This window comes from Macaca thibetana, chromosome 9 (assembly GCF_024542745.1).
Source record: "Macaca thibetana thibetana isolate TM-01 chromosome 9, ASM2454274v1, whole genome shotgun sequence".
In the NCBI taxonomy this organism is placed as follows: Eukaryota; Metazoa; Chordata; class Mammalia; order Primates; family Cercopithecidae; genus Macaca; species Macaca thibetana.
In genome coordinates, this window is record NC_065586.1 from 118,148,252 (window position 1) to 118,167,334 (window position 19,083).

The 19,083-nt window shown below is 49.0% G+C and overlaps 1 protein-coding gene across 18 annotated transcripts in view; it reads left to right on the forward strand.

Moving 5' to 3' along the window:
• Positions 1–19,083, forward strand: part of TACC2 (transforming acidic coiled-coil containing protein 2) — a 258,151-nt gene that overhangs the window by 78,584 nt on the left and 160,484 nt on the right. For all 18 annotated transcript variants that reach the window (XM_050804563.1, XM_050804557.1, XM_050804568.1 and 15 more), the window contains 2 exons: positions 7,215–12,503; positions 13,018–13,131. In XM_050804563.1, coding sequence (XP_050660520.1) covers positions 7,215–12,503; positions 13,018–13,131 — 5,403 coding nt within the window. The remainder of the gene's footprint in view (positions 1–7,214; positions 12,504–13,017; positions 13,132–19,083) is intronic.

Consider the following 19,083-nt stretch of genomic DNA (forward strand, 5'->3'; position numbering starts at 1 on the left):
GAAACTGGCCTCACGGGGCCTGGCTCTCCCCATATCACCACTTGGAGAAGTCTCCTCCAATGGATATGACCATAAGGGGGCAAAGAATATGGCAGCAGCATCATACTTCACTGAGAGCTCAGAAGTGTTGGGAAAGTCTCTAATTTGAGGGCCCAGGCAGGAATGTGGGGAACTGGGGATCACCTTTCAGTCCTCGAATCCCCTCATCTCCACATAGTTGTTGCCTCTGTTAACATTTATTTGGGTTAGCAGTTCTCAGAGGCTCGTCAGTCTTAGTCTGTGTTCTGTTGCTTATTGCAGAATACCCGAAGCTGGAGCATTTATAAAGAAAAATAATTGATTTCTTTTTTTTGTTGTTGAGACAGGGTCTTGCTCTGTTGCCCAAGGCTGGAATGCAGTGGCATGATGTCAGTTCATGGCAGCCTCCGCCTCTTGGGTTCAAGCAATCCTCCTACCTCAGCCTCCCAAGTAGCTGGGATTACAGGCGCCTGCCATCACAATTTTTGTATTTTTGTATTTTTAGTAGAGACAGGGTTTTACCATGTTGGCCAGGCTGGTCTTGAACTCCTGACCTCAGGTGGTCCGCCCACCTTGGCCTCCCAAAGTGGTGGGATTACAGGTGTGAGCCACCGTGCCTGACATTGATTTCTTACAGTTATAGAGGCTGAGAAGTCCAAGGGCAAGGGGCTGCTCCTGGTGAGGGCCTTCTTGCTGGTAGGGCTTCTGTAGAGTTATGAGGTGGCACAGGACATCACTGGTAAAAGAAATGAGCATCCTAGCTCAAGTCTCCCTTCCTCTTTGCATAAAGCCACCATGATAACCCAGTAATCCATGAATGGATTAACCCGTTCGTGAGGGCAGGGCCTTCACAACCCAATCACCTTCACCTCTTAAAGGCCCCCACCTTTCAACACAATTAAGTTTGGGGATTAAGTTTCAAGAGGAGTTTGAAGGGGAAAACAGTCATTCAGTCAATTGCACTAACCCACTGACTTTCATTCTGCCCCGGCTTTCCTTTTCCAGAAAGTACACCGGAATGCAACAAGTAACAGTGATGATGTTATGTTAGGAAATCTTCTAATCTTTTGAATTATAGTAATTTATGAAAATAACAAATCATTCACAGGCTTTAGTACTTTATAATTAGTCACAAATTACTTGCAGTGCATGCCCTGACACACTAGACCTACCAGTGAGCATAGAGGTATGTGGTTGAGAAGTGCTGCCTTAACTTTGTTTCACAGACATATTAAAAAAAATACTTTGCCTTTTCTAGACGTCAGTTTCCTCATTTGTGAAATGAGAGGTTTGGACCAATGAATTGCTGAAATGCTACGCTTGATGGAAGAAAAGAATGTTCGTGATCTGGGCTGGGCCCTGTGGCTCATTCATGTCTATAATCTGAGCACTTAGGGAGGCCAAGGTGGATGGATCACTTGAGCTCAGGAGTTCGAGACCAGCCTGGCCAACATAACAAAACCCTATCTCTACTAAAAATATGAAAATTAGCTGGGCATGGTGGCACGAGCCTGTAATCCCAGCCACTCGGGAGGCTGAGACACAAGAATTGCCTGAACCCAGGAGGCGGAGGTTGCAGTGAGCAGAGAGATTGCACCACTGCACTCCAGCCTGGGTGACAGAGCGAGACTCTGTCTCAAAAAAAAAGAATGTTCATAATCTTCTAGTGAAACAACTATGATTTGGGAACATCTCTGTATATTCAGTATCCTTGATTTGGGTTCAGTTGTATCTGTCCATCCTACTATCCGTCCATCCTTGCATTCACTTGTACATTCATATATTCAACACCATTGTATTGTTTGCTATATGCCAGGCACCAGGGATATGATATTGAAAGGAGACTAGAGCCTGACCTGCATTACACTCCAGTAGGGGAAACAGTCACCAACCATAGCGATGGCAACTGTGGCTAGCGCTAGGTGGGCCTGTGAAAGAAACTGATCTGGGAGCCCAGGCCAGGGAGCCTACCTTGAGAAGCGAAGAGTGGAGCTGCGACCTGGTGGGGAGCAGAGGGCTGCAGGCTCCAGGCAGATGCATGGCTGGGGAGCGTCTTGCGGGATGAGGCAGGAAAGGGAGGTTGGGGCCACAACCAAGAGCAAAGTGAAGCCACAGTGGGGTGACAGGAGCAGACTTTGATTTCTAAGCGGTTGCTCTGGCCGCAGCTGGCAGAACAGAATGAAGGGGGCCAGAGAGGATGGGAGAAGGGGCTGCTGCACCTGTTCGGGTGAGAGGCTGGTGCAGGTAGCCAGTACAGGGCAACGGGAGGCAGCGCCACAGGGCTCGATCTTGCTTTGCATCAATGGCTCTTTGACCTTGGGTCCTGTCTTGAACTTCTTCGGGAAAATGTCCTCGTGTATGCAATGGGGCCACCCCTCTACCAGGCTGTTGTGTGGATTAAATGCAATTTAATTTAACTGAAAAGTGCCCAGGCCAGGCGCAGTGGCTCATGCCTATAATCCTAACACTTTGGGAGGCCGAGGTGGGCAGATCACCTGAGGTCAGGAGTTACAGACCAGCCTGGCCAATATGGTGAAACTCCATCTCTGCTAAAAATACAAAAGTTTGCCGGGCATGGTGGTGCATGCCTGTAGTCCCAGCTACTTGGGAGACTGAGGCAGGAGAATTGTTTGAACTCAGGAGGTGGAGGTTGCAGTGAGCTGAGATTGTGCCACTGCACTCCAGCCTGGGTGACAGAGCAAGACTTGGTCTCCAAAAAAAAAAAAAAAGGCCCTGGCAGGGTCTGGCCTGAGTCAGTGTTTAATACATGGGAACTCTCCATCTTTATGGTTTTGCCAGTTCCTGAAAGCCTGGTCGTGCAAGGGCCATGTTTGTGTTTTCTGCAGCTGGCCTCCTTCCTCCCCTTAAGCATTGCACGCGTGTGTGTTTCCAGAACTATGCATTTAAGAACCCATCTGCATCCCCATCATCTGCTCAGACCTTGGTTGTGGCAGATGACTCCCTGCCAGCCGCTGCCATGCCTCTCCCTTCACTGTACTGTGAACATCTGGTCTGCGACGGAGGCTGTAGTCCCTGGGCCCTCCCTGACTTCCATACAGAGGCAGTGCCCCTGCAGGGTGAAAGCCTTCATTCAGGGTGCTGGCTGCCCAGTCCCCAGGGTGCTGGCCTGTGGATTCTGAGCAGAGCCTCTATCCACACATTTCAACTCAATTTTGAAGCATAAAAGGATGTTATTAAGCTTCAATTAACGCAGAGCCCTCAACAGATCAGTTCTTAGAATTTTTCCTGCCCTTAGGCAAATCTGCTCCTGGTGAGCAGCTTTAATCTGGCTTTGAAAATTACTTCTGATGGGTAATCAAAGCGATTGCTAGTGCCCAGCTTATGCTACATAAACCAATGTCTGGGTTCTTATTTGGGAGGAGTTGTTGTGTATCCCGTACTCCATGGAAAATTAGTTCCTGGTTGCTGCCTGATAAGACCGCACAAGTTTGCAAGATGCCAAAATAGAATTTATCATCTTGTCCCAGATGGTAATGACTTCAGCCAGCCTGAAGGGAAGCCACATACTCTTCTAAGTAGGCAGTTCCTGTCAGAGGCATGGACAAGAAAGTGGCTTCGTTTATTTCCCGCTTGATAAAGCCGATATAAATAGGAGCACTTCATTTCTGAATTACACACCATTAATCTTATCACATACTAAACTGTTTGACTTCAGTTAATGGGTGGGACATAATGAAATGTAAAGTGCTTACAAGGAAAATTGCCAGGTTCAGATGCTGAGCAGCAAAGGGAGGGGAAGGAGGAGGAGCAAGGGGGGGCGGGAGAGGAGGCAAAGTCGTTGGTTGGGGAGACATCGGGTTTCGTTCTGGACCTGGTGTTTTCCAGAAAGCCAGGCCAAGACACTTTACCCAAACCCCAAGTAGTTTTCCAGATGTCAGCCCACTCGGGCCAGGGCCCTCCATGGGCACGTGTGTCCTCCGTGACCATTTGTGAATTGGAGGGTTTTATAGCATTTACCCTCTGAGTTTTCTCTTCTTTGAACTAGTCAGCCTCTTTTGGGTCAGAAAATGCAAATCTGGTTGAGACAGTAGCCAGCTCTCTTTTGGGTCCTCAGGCACCATCCCCATGTCCCATGTGCAGGAACAGCCATTAGATAAAGATGAGGGCAGGGGTGGTGCTGTGTACACACCTCCTTCAGGGATGTCAAATGATAGCGCATGTACTTCAGAGGTGAGGGGCAGGACAGAGAGGCTGGAATGGGGCTGGGGGAAGAGGCTCTTGCCTTCCTTGGAAGTTTTCATTTATTCTGCATAGCAGAGTGAGTAAGAAGATTGTGGCCAGTGGAATCAGATGTCCACGTTGAGATCCATGCTTAGCCTCTGTTCTCCAGGGTTCTCATCTGCAAGTGGCGAGGGTGGTACCCACCTTGCACAGCTGTTGGCAGGGCTAAATGAGATAGTCCACACAAAGCACTGAGGCCTAGTGAATTTCACCCGTTATTATTTTCCCAACTTTTTATTTTGGAAAAATCGAAACCTCAAAAATGTTGAAAGGATGGGACAGTAAATACCCACCTGTCTATGGTATTAGTCTGCTCGGGCTGTCATAAGAGAACACCACAGCCTGAGTGACTTAAACAACAGAAATGTATTTTCTCCTGGTTCTGGAGGCTGGACGTCCTGGTCAGGGTACTGGTGGAGTTGGTTTCTGGTAAGACTTTTCTTCCTCGCTTGCAGAAGACACCTGCTCTTGGTATTCTCATGTAGCTTTTCCTTTATGTGTGTGTATTCCTGGTGTCTCTTCCTTTGCTTTTTTTTTTTGTTTGTTTGTTTGTTTTGAGACAGAATCTCACTCTGTTGCCCAGGCTGGAGTGCAGCAACATGTTCTCAGCTCACTGCAGCCTCAACCTCCGGCGTTCAAGTGATCCTCCCACCTCAGCCTCCTGAGTAGCTGGAACTATAGCTGTGCACCACCATGCCCAGTTAATTTTTATATTTCTTTTTAGAGATGGAGTTTCACCATGTTGCCCAGGCTGGTCTTGAACTCCTGAGCTTAAGCAGTTTGCCTGCCTCAGCCTCCCAAAGCATTGGGATTACAGGTGTGAGCCACGCACTTGGCCTCTTCCTCTTCTAATAAAGGACACCAGTGCTATCAGATTAGGGTCTCACTACTATAACTTCACTTAACCCCAATTGCCTCCTTAAAGTGCCTATCTCCAAATACAGTCACATTGGGGGTTAGGGCTTCAACATGTGGATTTGAATGGGGGCACAATTCAGTTCATAGCACATATTTTAAAAATTTAACAAGAATGCATCTCACCACCTCACCGTATGCATCCCTCCTGTATGGATGCATGTGCACTGCCTGCTGTGGAAAACTGGAATTTTGGTAGTGGACATTGAGAGGAGACTCTTTCCACTAGCCCCATCCAGAACACTGTGGGCTTATGTGTGTGCGAATATGTGTGCATGTAACAAACAGTTACAAAAAGATTCCCTAAATTTCCCTTTGATATTTCCCCTATAATAACTTTAAAGAAAATGGTAAAAGCTTTAGAAAAACCATACTTCTGTTAACTTTGTCTTGAGGAATTTCTCTTGTTACTAGAATATATATAATCATAACAAGTATATAGAATCACAATTATGTAAAAATAACAAGACTTATATCCCCAAACAATTGTGTAGGAAAAATCAGGAAATTCACTAGAACTCTGAAAGTGGCAAGCATGTAGCAGTATTTTTTCTTATTTTTTTTTCTACATTTTCCAAACTTTGTGTTGGCCACATATTATTTTTAAAATTAAAAAATGCACAGCATTGGCCGGGTGTGGTGGCTCATGCCTGTAATCCCAGCACTTTGGGAGGCCAAGGCGGGCAGATCACAAAGTCAGGAGATCCAGACCATCCTGGCTAACACGGTGAAACCCCATCTCTACTAAAACTACAAAAAAAAAAAAAATTGGCTGGGCATGGTGGCTAGTGCCTGTAGTCCCAGCTACTCGGGAGGCTGAGGCAGGAGAATGGCGTGAACCCGGGAGGCGGAGCTTGCAGTGAGCCGAGATCGCGCCACTGCTCTCCAGCCTGGGCGACAGAGTGAGACTTGTCTCGGGAAAAAAAAAAAAAAAAAGCACAGCATTAAAACTGTGTAGAATTGAGCAACATAGTCCAAATAGAGTCCAAATACAGCAGTAATAAGCCATTTTATAATAACTGGATAGTTAGTTCTGTGTAGCAAGTCCAAAATTTGGAGTCAAGTTCCCCCAAGTTCCCTGAGTTTCATTTTTTTCCCCACACATTACCCAGATAAATGTGTTCAAGTTAAGACAAACGTGGGTATGAAGGTGATTCAGCTCCCAAGAGTTATACATAGGTCATGTGCAGAAATTCCATAGCCAAATAGAAATGATTTTTGGGTTATGCCTGTCACTGTCCCACCTGTTAAATGTGAAGAATCAAGTTAACTATTACCAGGAATCGCTCTTTATTTCAAAGCCTGGCTTTGCTGACTTGTGCTTTTTCCTGAACATCTAAGGATCCCCAGGGGTGCTGGGGACCGGCCTATAATCTTTGCAGGACTGGTTCAAATCCCTATTATGATTTACTCTTATTAACAACTTTCTGGGTTGTCAGCACGGTGGCTCACGACCATCATCCCCACACTTTGGAAGGCTGAGGTGGGAAGATTGCTTGAGTTTGAGACCAGCCTGGGCAGCATAGCGAGAACGAATCTCTACAAAAATTTAAAAATTAGCTGGGCGTAGTGGTGCACACCTGTGGTCCCAGCTACTTGGGAGGTTGAGGTGGAAGGATTGCTTGAGCCGAGGAGGCTGAAGCTGCAGTGAGCTGTCGTTGTGCTGCCGTACCACAGCCTGGGTGACAGAGCAAGACCCTGACTTCAACAAACAAACAAACAAAAACTTTTTGGGTTTTCCGCATTTTAGACTATTATAAATGAGTTGCCACGTTTCTGTATTCACTGCTGACCAGCATGGAAGGTCCACACTGTGTCTGAGATGCCCTGCAGTGGTTTTTGGGGGAAACAAGGGCATGCATAATGGTTGTGGGAGGGGTACAGGGGCTCTCACAGAGAGGAATGAGCTGCATGAAGATGCTGTGTCTGTGCTCTGGGCACTTGGTGGCCTTTTGTGGGGATGGTGGGGGGTGACCTGCCTGCAGTGTGGCTCTGTCCTTGGCATCCATGATAACCAATGAAACATTAAATGTTTTCAGGGTTGGCAGCATTGGGCTTGGAGGCTTCTGCACTGCTTCTGAGAGTTCTGCCAGCCTGGATCCATGCCTTGTGTCCCCAGAGGTGACTGAGCCAAGGAAGGACCCACAGAGAGCCAGGGGGCCAGAAGGTTCTTTACTGCCCAGCCCACCACCACCCCAGGAGCGAGAGCACCCCTCGTCCTCCATGCCCTTTGCCGAGTGTCCTCCAGAAGGTTGCTTGGCAAGTCCAGCGGCGACACCTGAAGATGGTCCTCAGACTCAGTCCGCCAGGAGGGAACCTGCCCCAAATGCCCCGGGGGAGGTCACGGCAGCATTTCCCGCTGAGAGGGACAGCTCTACTCAAGACCAAGAGGTTGCTGCCATCCCCAGTGCTGGAAGAGAGAGAGAACCGAAGGAAGAGGGACAGAAATCCTCCTTCTCCTTCTCCAGTGGCACTGACCAGTCACCTGGAATGTCACCAGTACCCCTCACAGAGCCAGTGAAGGCACCGCTGTGTGGAGAGGGGGACCTGTGTGGAGAGGGGGACCAGCCTGGTGGTTTAGAGTCCCAGGGGAAAGAGGTTGCAGGTGGCTTCCCCCCCGCAGAGTCCAGGCAGGGGGTGGCTTCTGTGCAAGTGGCCCCTGAGGCCCCTGCTGCAGCCCAGCTGGGCACAGAAAGCTCAACTGTCTTGGAGAAGTCCCCGCTAAAACCCGAGGCCCTGATCCCACAAGATCCAGCCCCAACAGCCTCAGACAGAGTAACAGGCCAAGGGGAGGTGCCACCTCAGTATTTAACAGATGACTTGGAATTCCTCAGGGCCTGCCATCTCCCTAGGAGCAATTCAGGGGCTGTCCCAGAAGCAGAAGTGAATGCCACTTCCCAGGAGAGCTGCCAGCAGCCAGTGGGAGCACATCTGCCACACACAGAGTTGCCCCAGGGCTCGCCAAGTCCTGCCCTGGTGCCAGGGGCTGGGGGCTCTGGGAAAGAGGCTTTGGACACCAGTGATGTTCAGGGTCACCCACAGATAGGGATGCAAGGAACCGAGCCCGGTCAAGTTGTCTGTGTGGCAGCAGGTGGCCGACCTGAAGGGGGTTTGCTTGTGAGCCCTGAACCCTCCCTGCTCACTCTGACTGAGGAAGCACATCCAGCTTCAAGCCTCGCTTCACTCCCAGCTGCTCAGATTCCTATTGCCATAGAAGGACCTGGATCACTGTCCAGGGAATCAGTTTCCAAGGCCGGGATGCCAGTTTCTGCAGATGCAGCCAAAGAGGTGGTGGATGCAGGGTTGGTGGGACTGGAGAGGCAAGCATCAGATCTTGGAAGCAAGGGAGAGCATCCAGAAGGGAGCCCTGGAGAGGTTCCTGCCCCATCACCCCAGGAAAGGGGAGAACACTCGAACATGGAGCAAAGCCATGCAGTCCAACAAGGAGTACCACCCCCTCCTCTTCCCAATGCACCAAGTGAAAGTGCCAGAGGGCCACTGGGGCCAAGGGATGGAGCCAAGGCCCATGAAGATGCCACAAGCCCAGCCGTGGCTAAAGAAGGAAGCAGATCACCTGGTGACAGCCCTGGAGGAAAGGAGGAAGCCCCAGAGCCGCCTGACGGTGGAGACCCAGGGAACCTGCAAGGAGAGGACTCTGAGGCTTTCAGCAGCAAGTGTGATCTGGAAGTAGGCAAAGATGAGCTTTCAAAGCCAAGCAGTGATGCAGAGAGCAGAGACCATCCCAGCTCACACTCAGCACAGACACCCAGAAAGGGGGGTGCTGGGCACACGGATGGGCCCCACTCCCAGACAGCAGAGGCCGATGCATCTGGCCTACCACACAAGCTGGGTGAGGAGGACCCTGTTCTGCCCCCTGTGCCAGATGGAGCTGGTGAGCCCACTGTTCCCGAAGGAGCCATCTGGGAGGGGTCAGGATTACAGCCCAAATGTCCTGCCACCCTTCAGAACAGGGAAGGATTGGGAAGAATGGAGCCTTTCCTGACTTTAGAACCAGAAAAATCAGATTTTCTGCCAACTCCTGTTGCAGAGGTTGCACCCAAAGCCCAGGAAGGTGAGAGCACATTGGAAATAAGGAAGATGGGCAGCTGTGATGGGGAGGGCTTGCTGACATCCCCAGATCAACCCCATGGGCCGGGGTGTGATGCATCGAAACAGGAATTTCATGCTGGGGTGCCACATCCCCCCAAGGGGGAGAACTTGGTAGCAGACTTGGGACTCACGGCGCTCATCCTGGACCAAGATCAGCAGGGAATCCCGTCCTGTCATAGGGAAGGCTGGATAAGAGGAGCTGCATCCGAATGGCCCCTACTATCTTCTGAGAAGCATCTCCAGCCATCCCAGGCAGACCCAGAGGCATCAATCTCTGACATGCTCAAGGAGCAGGCCCAGCCACCTGCAAATGGGAAGGAGACTTCTCCAAGCCATCCAGGTTTTAAGGACCAGGGAGCAGATTCTTCCCAAATCCATGTACCTGTGGAACCTCAGGAAGATATGAACTTGCCCACTCATGGAGGACAGGAGCAGGCTTTGGGATCGGAACTTCAATGTGAACTCCCCAAAGGCACCCTGTCTGATACTCCAACTTCATCCCCCACTGACACGCTTTGGGAGAGTTCTCCAACAGAAGATTCAGAACTGTCAGCACCAATGAGACAGAAGTCGCCTGCATTAGGGGAGAAGCGGCCAGAGGGAGCATATGGTGATGGTCAGTCCTCAAGGGTCTCACCTCCAGCAGCAGATGTCTTAAAAGACTTTTCTCTTGCAGGGAACTTGAGCAGAAAGGAAACTTGCTGCACTGGGCAGGGGCCAAACAAGTCTCAACAGGCATTGACTGATGCCTTGGAAGAATACCGCCAGCAAGAAGAAGCATGTCAAAGGGATGCAGGAGCTTCTGAAGCAGCTGATGGTTGTTCCTCACTCTGGGGCTTGAGTAAGAGGGAGGTGGCAAGTGGAAACACAGGGGAGGCCCCACCTTGTCAGCCTGACTCAGTAGCTCTCCTGCATGCAGTTCCCTGCCTGCCAGCCCTGGTGCCCGCCAGTCCCGGAGTCACACCCACCCAGGATGCCCCAGAGACAGAGGCATGTGATGAAACCCAGGAAGACAGGCAGCAACCAGTGCTGGCCCTGCAGCAGAAAATGGAGTGCCCGACCACTTGGGATGCAGAGGCCCCAGAGCTGCTTGCAAGTTTCCCATCAGCTGGGGAGCAAGGTGGTGAAGCGGGGACTGCTGAGACTGGTGGCAGCGCTGATGCAGGAGACTCAGGAAAGCAGCAGGCTCCAGAGAAACCCGGAGAAGCTACTTTGAGAGGTGGCTTCCTTCAGACTGAGCACTACCTTACCTCCGGGGAGGAAACTTCTACCTCTGCCCTACGTGAGCCCTGCCAAGCTGAGCAGCCCACGGCCAGCTGCCAGGATGCCTTGCTGCTAGCCAGAGAGCTGGATGAGATTCCCAGGAGCACCATGGATATTTCTACACACCAGGCTGTCCCAGACCCAAAGGAGCTCCTGCTGTCTGGGCCACCAGAAGTGGCTGCTCCGGACACCCCTTACCTGCATATCGACAGTGCTGCCCAGAAAGGAGCAGAAGACAGTGGAGTGAAAGCTGTTTCCTCTGCAGGCCCCAGAGCTCCTGGCGAAAGCCCCTGTCCTGTAGGGGAGCCCCCGCTTGCCTTGGAAAATGCTGTCTCCTTGAAGCTGTCTGCTGGCTCCCTCGCCCCCCTCTTGCAACCAGGAGCTGAAGGTGGGGAAATCTCTGCAGTGCAAGCCAGCAGTGGCAGCCCCAAAGCCAGAACCACTGAGGGACCTGTGGACTCCATGCCATGCCTGGACCGGATGCCACTTCCGGCCAAGGGCAAGCAGGCAACAGGGGAAGAGAAAGCAGCAACAGCTCTGGGTGCAGGTGCCAAGGCCAGCGAGGAGGGCTTGGCAGGTGATGCAGCAGGAGAGACAGAGGGCAGCATGGAGAGGATGGGAGAGCCTTCCCAGGACCCAAGGCAGGGCACATCAGGTGGTGTGGACACAAGCTCCGAGCAAATCGCCACCCTTGCTGGCTTCCCAGACTTCAGGGAGCACATCGCCAAGATCTTCGAGAAGCCTGTACTCGGAGCTGTGACCAAACCTGGAGAAAAGGCAGGAGCTGGGATGAATGCAGTGGGTAAAGACCTCACCAGGCCATTGGGCCCAGAGAAGCTTCTAGATGGGCCTCCAGGAGTGGATGTCACCCCTCTCCCTGTACCTCCTGCTCGACTCCAGGTGGAGAAGAAGCAAGAGTTGGCTGGAGAGGCTGAGATTTCCCATCAGGCTCTGCAGGATCCAGCTTCAGACAAGCTCCTGGGTCCAGCAGGGCTGACCTGGGAGCAGAACTTGCCAGGTGCCGGTGTGGGGAAGGAGATGGCAGGTGTCCCACCCACACTGAGGGAAGATGAGAAGCCAGAGGGACCTGGGGCAGCCTGGCCAGGCCTGGAAGGCCAGGCTCACTCACAGCCGGAGAGGAGCAGGCAGGAATTAGCTTCAGGTCTTCCTTCACCAGCAGCTACTCAGGAGCTCCCTGTGGAGAGAGCCGCTGCCTTCCAGGTGGCTCCCCATAGCCATGGAGAAGAGGCCGTGGCCCAAGACAGAATTCCTTCTGGGAAGCAGCACCAGGAAACATCTGCCTGCGACAGTCCACACGGAGAAGGTGGTCCCGGGGACTTTGCTCACACAGGGGTTCCAGGACATGTGCCAAGGTCCACCTGTGCCCTGGAAGCCCCTTCTCCCCAGGGGGAGGTTTCGACTGTGCCTGAGGCCAACAGTGAGCCCAGGACCCTTGACACGCTTGGGGGTGAAAGGAGGCCCGGAGTCACTGCTGGCATTTTGGAAATGCAAAATGCCCTGAGCAACCAGAGCATCCCTGCACCACCAACTGGAGAAGTGGCAGACACTCCCCTGGAGCCTGGCAAGGTGGCAGGCGCTGCTCGGGAAGCAGAGGGTGACATCACCCTGAGCACAGCTGAGACACAGGCATGTGCGTCCGGGGACCTGCCTGAAGCAGGTACTACGAGGGCGTTCTCCATTGTGGCTGATGACTTGGCACTGCCAGGAAGCTGTCAGGACGCAGCCTGCTCTGACAAGGCTCAGGGGATGGAGGGTACAGCTGCCCTTCATGGGGACAACCCAGCCAGGCCCCAGCAGGCTGAGGAGCAGCCAGGGCCTGAGTGCCCCGTTCCAGCTGGGGACGGGAAGGTGCGTGTCTCCTCACCTCCAGAACCTGATGAAACTCGTGACCCAAAGCTGCAACATTTGGCTCCAGAAGAGCTCCACGCTGACAGGTACTTAAATGGAAAAATTCCCACGGGAATGTGTGGTCAGTTTCAAAGGTGATTCCCAGCCTGATGTTTAGAAGTCAGTCGCATAGGCGAGTTGTTTTCTAAAAGCTGAGTTTTCCATATCTATTGCTAAATGAACCTGCTTACCCACTCTGGATGTCCTGAGGCTCTGAAAAATATGAGAACCATGGTTGGAGGCTGGGAGTTGTTGACTATGTTCCTTTTCTTGTGTTCCTTAATTTATCTAACTTAAACCACTGGAAAAGTATCAATTGTTTACTGACTGGCTGTGCACTATTAGGTGATAGGTTATAGTCAGTCATATGTCTTTCTGGAGTCCAGATACATCTGCTTTTGAATCTGGATTTATTTAGGCATGGGGTCCTTTATCCTAGGGATTTTTTTTGTAGTAGCCACTTAAAACTTTAATTGGGAAATCTGCTTTTTCAGTAGGACATGGGGAGAAATGCCCTGCTGTCTACAATATCCTATCAATTGCTTTCTTTCATTATCCCAGAGAGAGCCCCAGGCCTGGCCCATCCATCTTACTTTCGGTTCCTAAGAAGGATGCTCCAAGAGCCTTGGATAAAGTTACTTCAGATGAGACCAGAGGTGCAGAAGGAACAGAAAGGTCAGTGAAAGATATTGGTCTTTGGAAGGCCATGGTGGCTTCCTTAGATATAGACACACTGGATGTTTTGTAAAGGAGAGTAGTCCTTATACAGCACAAGTTCTTACATAAGAAAGAAGCAAATGGCCATTCCCATTTTATGTACAGGTACAGCAGTACCTGGGATGACTAAAAGCTCCGTTGTTGGAAAAAGGATTGAATGAGTTGCTTTCATACTTGAGTTTAATTGATTACCTTAAATTTAAAAAGTCAGTCTGGGCACGGTGGCTCACGCCTGTAATCCCAACACTTTGGGAGGCCAAGGCAGGAAAATCACTTGAACTCAGGAGTTTGAGACCAACCTGGGCAATTTGGTGAAACCCCATCTCTAGAAAAAATACAAAGATTAGCCGGGCACAGTGGCATGTGCCTATAGTCCTAGTTACTTGGGAGGCTGAGTTGGGAGGATTGATCATTTGAGCACAGAAGGTGAAGGTGCAGTGACCCGTGTTTGTGCCACTGCACTCCACCCTGGGTGACAGAGACCCTGTCTCAAAAAAGAAAAGACTCTTTATTGAGATGCAATTCACATACCATATAATTCACTCATACAATTCAATGGCTCGTAGTATATTCACAGTGTGTAACCGTGGCTACAATCAATTTCAGGTTATTTTCATCCCCACAGAAAGAAACCCTACAGCCCCTAGATATCATACCCCAGCCCCACACCCGCTGCATCATCTCTAGGCACCCGCTCATCTAGGTCATTATGTCTTGATGCAAATGGGTTCAATGCTGATTTCGTCTGCGAAGCAGGAATGGCTCACCAACAGCAGTCACACTCCAGGAGATCTCGAGATGCAAGGAGTGTAAATGTAACCATGAACAAGTGACCTTCGCACTTGCAGTGTGCCTGCCTGTTCTTTTCTACGGGAAATGCCACCTAGTGTTGTGCAGAAACTGCTGCTCAAAGTTTCATCCTTTTGGGGAGCTGGAGATATTGTGCACGTACACAGACACACAGTGAACAAGCTTGCCGCCTCCCTAGGCCTTTGGCTGTTCTGGTGCTGTGTGTGCACACACATCCACACGCATATACACTTGTGTGTAGGAGTAGGGTGGAATCAGACTTTAAATTAGTACCTGTGTACCCTACCAAACAGCTGCAGGCATTTTATAAATGATCTGATTCATATTTTGCACATTCGGAAAGAATGCACGATCACCTGTTTTTCGAGTCTGAACACTTCCACTGACACCCAGCTGCCCCTGCTGCCTGTCAGTAGTGACTCTCATAGCTCCGGGCCAGTGTGGATGTGGGCATGTGCTGGCCAAACAGATGCCAGTTTAATCTGCATTTGACACCCTTTTCTGCTACTGACTTAGGGTACAATTTCCTGCAGCCTTTGCTGTTATGTATTTTCTATATTCCCAGTTCAGGGGCAGGAGAAATATCTGTCTAGCTTGGAAAAGTCTTCCCCACCCCAAAAATGACCATATCAGGGCCTTCTTTTTCAGAGTCCTTAGACATGTTAGCACCTTCTTGGAGAACGCAGGGCCAGACATATAGCAGTACAATAAATATTGTACTCATTGTTTTAATTACTTTAAATTGTACAATTAAAATTTATAAAGTAGTATTATAAATTATCATTTTTTTTCCAGAATACTTGTGAGGTATAGAAAAGTAGATAGAGAAGGGCCGGGCGAGGTGGCTCACGCCTGTAATCCCAGCACTTTGGGAGGCCAAGGTGGGCGGATCAGGAGGTCAGGAGATTGAGACCATCCTGGCTAACACGGTGAAACTCCGTCTCTACTAAAAAATACAAAAAATTAGCTGAGTGTGGTGGCAGGCACCTGTAGTCCCAGCTACTCGGGAGGCTGATGCAGGAGAATGGCGTGAACCCGGGAGGCGGGGCTTGCAGTGAGCCGAGATCGCGCCACTGCACTCCAGCCTGGGTGACAGAGCGACACTCAGTCTCCAAAAAAAACGAAAAGTAGATGGAAAAAAATTCACAGCCAGAATACCTACCAATTATTATTTCGTATTTTAGTATATTTTCTTTTCTTTTCTTTTTTCTTTTTTTTTTTTTTTGAGACGGAGTCTCGCTCTGTCGCGCGGGCTGGAGTGCAGTGGCCGGATCTCCGCTCACTGCAAGCTCCACCTCCCGGGTTCCCGCCATTCTCCTGCCTCAGCCTCCCGAGTAGCTGGGACTACAGGCGCCCGCCACCTCGCCCGGCTAGTTTTTTGTATTTTTTAGTAGAGACGGGGTTTCACCGTGTTAGTCAGGATGGTCTCGATCTCCTGACTTTGTGATCCGCCCGTCTCGGCCTCCCAAAGTGCTGAGATTACAGGCTTGAGCCACCACGCCCGGCCTATATTTTCATTTTAGCAGATTTTCAGTGCCACCAAAACACTCTTTAATGTTTTTAGTGCTGTCAAAACTCTTTAAAAACAAATCCTTAAAAAAAAATTATTTATTTATTCACGTATTTATTTATTTTGAGACAGGGTCTCACTCTGTCACACAGGTTGGAGTGCAGTGGCACAATCTCTGCTCAATGCAGCCTCAACCACCCCAGGATCCTCCCACTTCAGCCACCCTAGTAGCTGGGACTACAGGTGTGTGCCACCATGCTCAGCTTATTTTTAATTTTTTGTAGAGATGGAGTTTCACCATGGTGCTCAGCCTAGTCTTGAACTCTGGGCTCAAGCAATCTTCCTGCCTCCACCTCCCAAAGTGCTGTGATTACAGGCGTGAGCCACCATACCCAGCCTAGAAACAGATCTTCATGGCTGAAGTTGCGTGACTGATTATGGTGTTAACAGCAGTGGAAATTTAGGTTCTGATGGTGTCCAATTCACTTTGTTCCTGCTGAGACTTTTGTACTCTCTAGAGCTGCTCGGTCTAGTATAGCAGCTCCTGGCTACGTGTGGATGGAGATGTGCTGTAAGTGTAAAATACATACCCAATGTTGAAAATTAGGATGAAAAAAAGAAAATACATCACTAGTAATTTTGAATATGTTAATTATACGCAAAACAATAATATTTTGGATCTATTGGGCTAAAATATCTATTGGGCTAAAATTAACTTCACTTATTTCTTTTTTTCTGTTTTTCTAATGTGGCTCCCAAAATTTAAAAAATGTCATATGTGGCTTTTGAATACCTGGCTCACATTCTATTTGGATCATTTGCCTCCAGAAGCTGCTTTTCCTTGGTCTTTGAAGGAAATGGGGTTGTAAAAAATTGCCCTTCCCTGTACTTTGGGCTCTTGGGGAAAAGGCTTCCTAACATTGGTTGAGAGTTTTTGGAAAAAATTCAGACTGGACTCTCTCATCCAGCCTGCCAGGTTGGGAATGCTTCTTTCTCTTGAGGCGGAGGCTCTGAACTTCGTGCTTGTGAACCCATCCACCATGAGGAAGCCATGTCCGTGGACCTGGACAGGTCTCGGAGGAAGTCCTACCAGGCCAGGGGCTGTACTTCCTGGGAAGGGCAGGTGTTGTTTTTGATGGTGACAGTCAGCAGCGGTCTGGGGGAGGCTGGGTGGCCAGACTTTGGTGGACACTGCCAGAAGCTGTGGTGGTGATGAATTTCAGGGACAGGTCTCTGAATTCACACCCCAGCTCTGCTCCTTACTAATTACATACCTAACCTCAGTTTGTTCGTCTGTAGAATGGGGATGACAACAGTTGTACCTGCCTCGAAGAACTGCCATGAGGGTTAAATGAGATCCTTGATTCAAGTGCCAGAGCATGCCCGTTCTGGTGTCCAGTGGGTGTTAGATTCCCTGTTGTCTTGTGATGGTCATTTCTGGTGCAGTGACCTGCATGATTATATCTCTCTTCAGTGTGGAGATGGTTTTGGGATCTCGTTCTGTTCTCCTGAGGTTGAAACTTCAACTTGGCTGTCTTTCTTTCCCAGTGTTGAATTCTTTCTCTGCTAAAATATTTCAATGGCTGAGGAGAGTGAATTCTTTCATACCCCCTACTGCACAGCCCAGAGTGATCTGCTACAAGTTAAAATTTTGAGATTGTGTTTCATTGTAACACTCTGAGTATCTTTGTGTACCATGTTATATTGTATTTCACCATCCAAATACTATTTCAAGTTACCTCCAGAAGAACAAAGCAAAGCAAAACCAGGTTTTCTATTATCTTGCTAGTTATCAGGTGATATGCTTCTGTGGATTGAATTTTGAAGATTCTACCTATTTGAATAGGGCTGATACCACGTATCAGCCTAAGAAATGTGTGTTTTTCTATTTTGGTGACAGGCTAGTTTGATAACCCAATCTCATACACATGTCCAGGAAGATAGCATAAATTTGTTTAGTGCTTTATTGTCCATCTTATGAAGTCAAATTGGCATTGCTAATGGATGTGGCATGGATATCCCATGGCTTTGCCTACCTCCAGCCCTACCTCATACCCATGGGGGTCTGTGTGTCCCACACTCTGAGAAGCAGGCACTCTTCTCACTCTGAGAAGCAGGCACTCACAATGTACAGAAATGTATAGAATGGAACGTACAGAGACTGGCTGTGCATTTCTGTACATTGTATGATCCTCCCTGTGGAAGAGCCTGAGACTTAGAGACAGCCTCATGTTAGTTTCAGGTTGTTCTGCAGAAGGTGCTTCAATCAATTTCACCTATGTACAGATACAACTATCTTCCCTGTTAGTGGGAAGTCTAGAATTTGGCATTTTGGTTATATAGCACTAGTGTTCAGACATGTAGTTCTGGATTAATCTTGGATATCACCAAGCTTGTTGTTGCTGAATATGTATTTAGAAGGAGTCTTTCTTTCTCTTTCTCTCTCTCTTTTTTCCATTTAGGGAAATGGTTGGAAAGGTATTTTCAAGTATTAGTGGATTTTAAGAGAATTAAATTGTTCCCAGATGCTTAGGGTCTTTGTGTAAACCTAGGCTGAATGTGGAAGGGCAATTGGGTTGAAAAGTGGAGGGAGGGAGGACAGAGAGGACAGCTGGCCTCCCGTCAAGGAAGCCCTGGCTGGACCTGAAAGCCTCACTGGAGCCGCTGCTCTCTCTTCCTCCCACGCCTTCTTCCCACTTGGTCTCTGTTTCTTCCTTCTCTCTCCACTCCCTTCTAAAATTACCAGCTGTGACACCATGTTTTCAAGTTTAAGAATAAGCTTTTACAGGGTGGCCACAACTGTATAAATTAAGGAAAAGAGAAAACAACATTCAAGCATAGTTCTCTTAGCAGACAAAGCCAGGACAACAGACCTCACCCCCAATTTTATATGACATAGGAAATCAACACTTGGTAATGTCACAGCAATACTCTTCTCAAATGGGAGAAAGTTAAGTTAGAAACATGCATTCACATCTCATTGGCCTCTTATTGGCTTCACTACCTTGGATAAGCTACTTAACTTTTCCATCCTCAGTTTCTCTCTCTATAAAATGGGAAGATAACATCTCTCTTTTAGGATTGGGGTTAGGATAAAATTGGAATGTTTCCAAAGCCCCTAGGATAATGCCTGGTATGTGGTAAGTGTATGATTACAATGGTAACTACTCTTGTAATTTGAAATGTATTTCTTCAAAAGTATCCTGGAAATTAAGCAAAAGGAGGCAATGCCCAAGATCTCTAAATGAAATGATAACAGACCCTGCAGGAATCTGTCAACACAGGAACTGGATGTGTGTCTGTCTCCAACCCTTCCACGTCTCTAAGGCTATTTCTGTCTGTCAAGTCGGGGGCTCCACGAACCCTGCTTTGCCCACAAGGAGCTCATTATGTGAAATGAGATCACAGATTCAAATGTACTTAGGAAACTAAAGCCTCTACAAATTGTTGTCTTATCAATAGCTTCAGTCACTATAAACAATCATATACAAAAGTCAAGGAGCCTTTGAAAATGCAGCCTTTATGTTCCGAAGCATCTGTGTTTCATAAGCAAAATGAATTTCCTGAGAGGTGAATCTGTCATTTGGAAA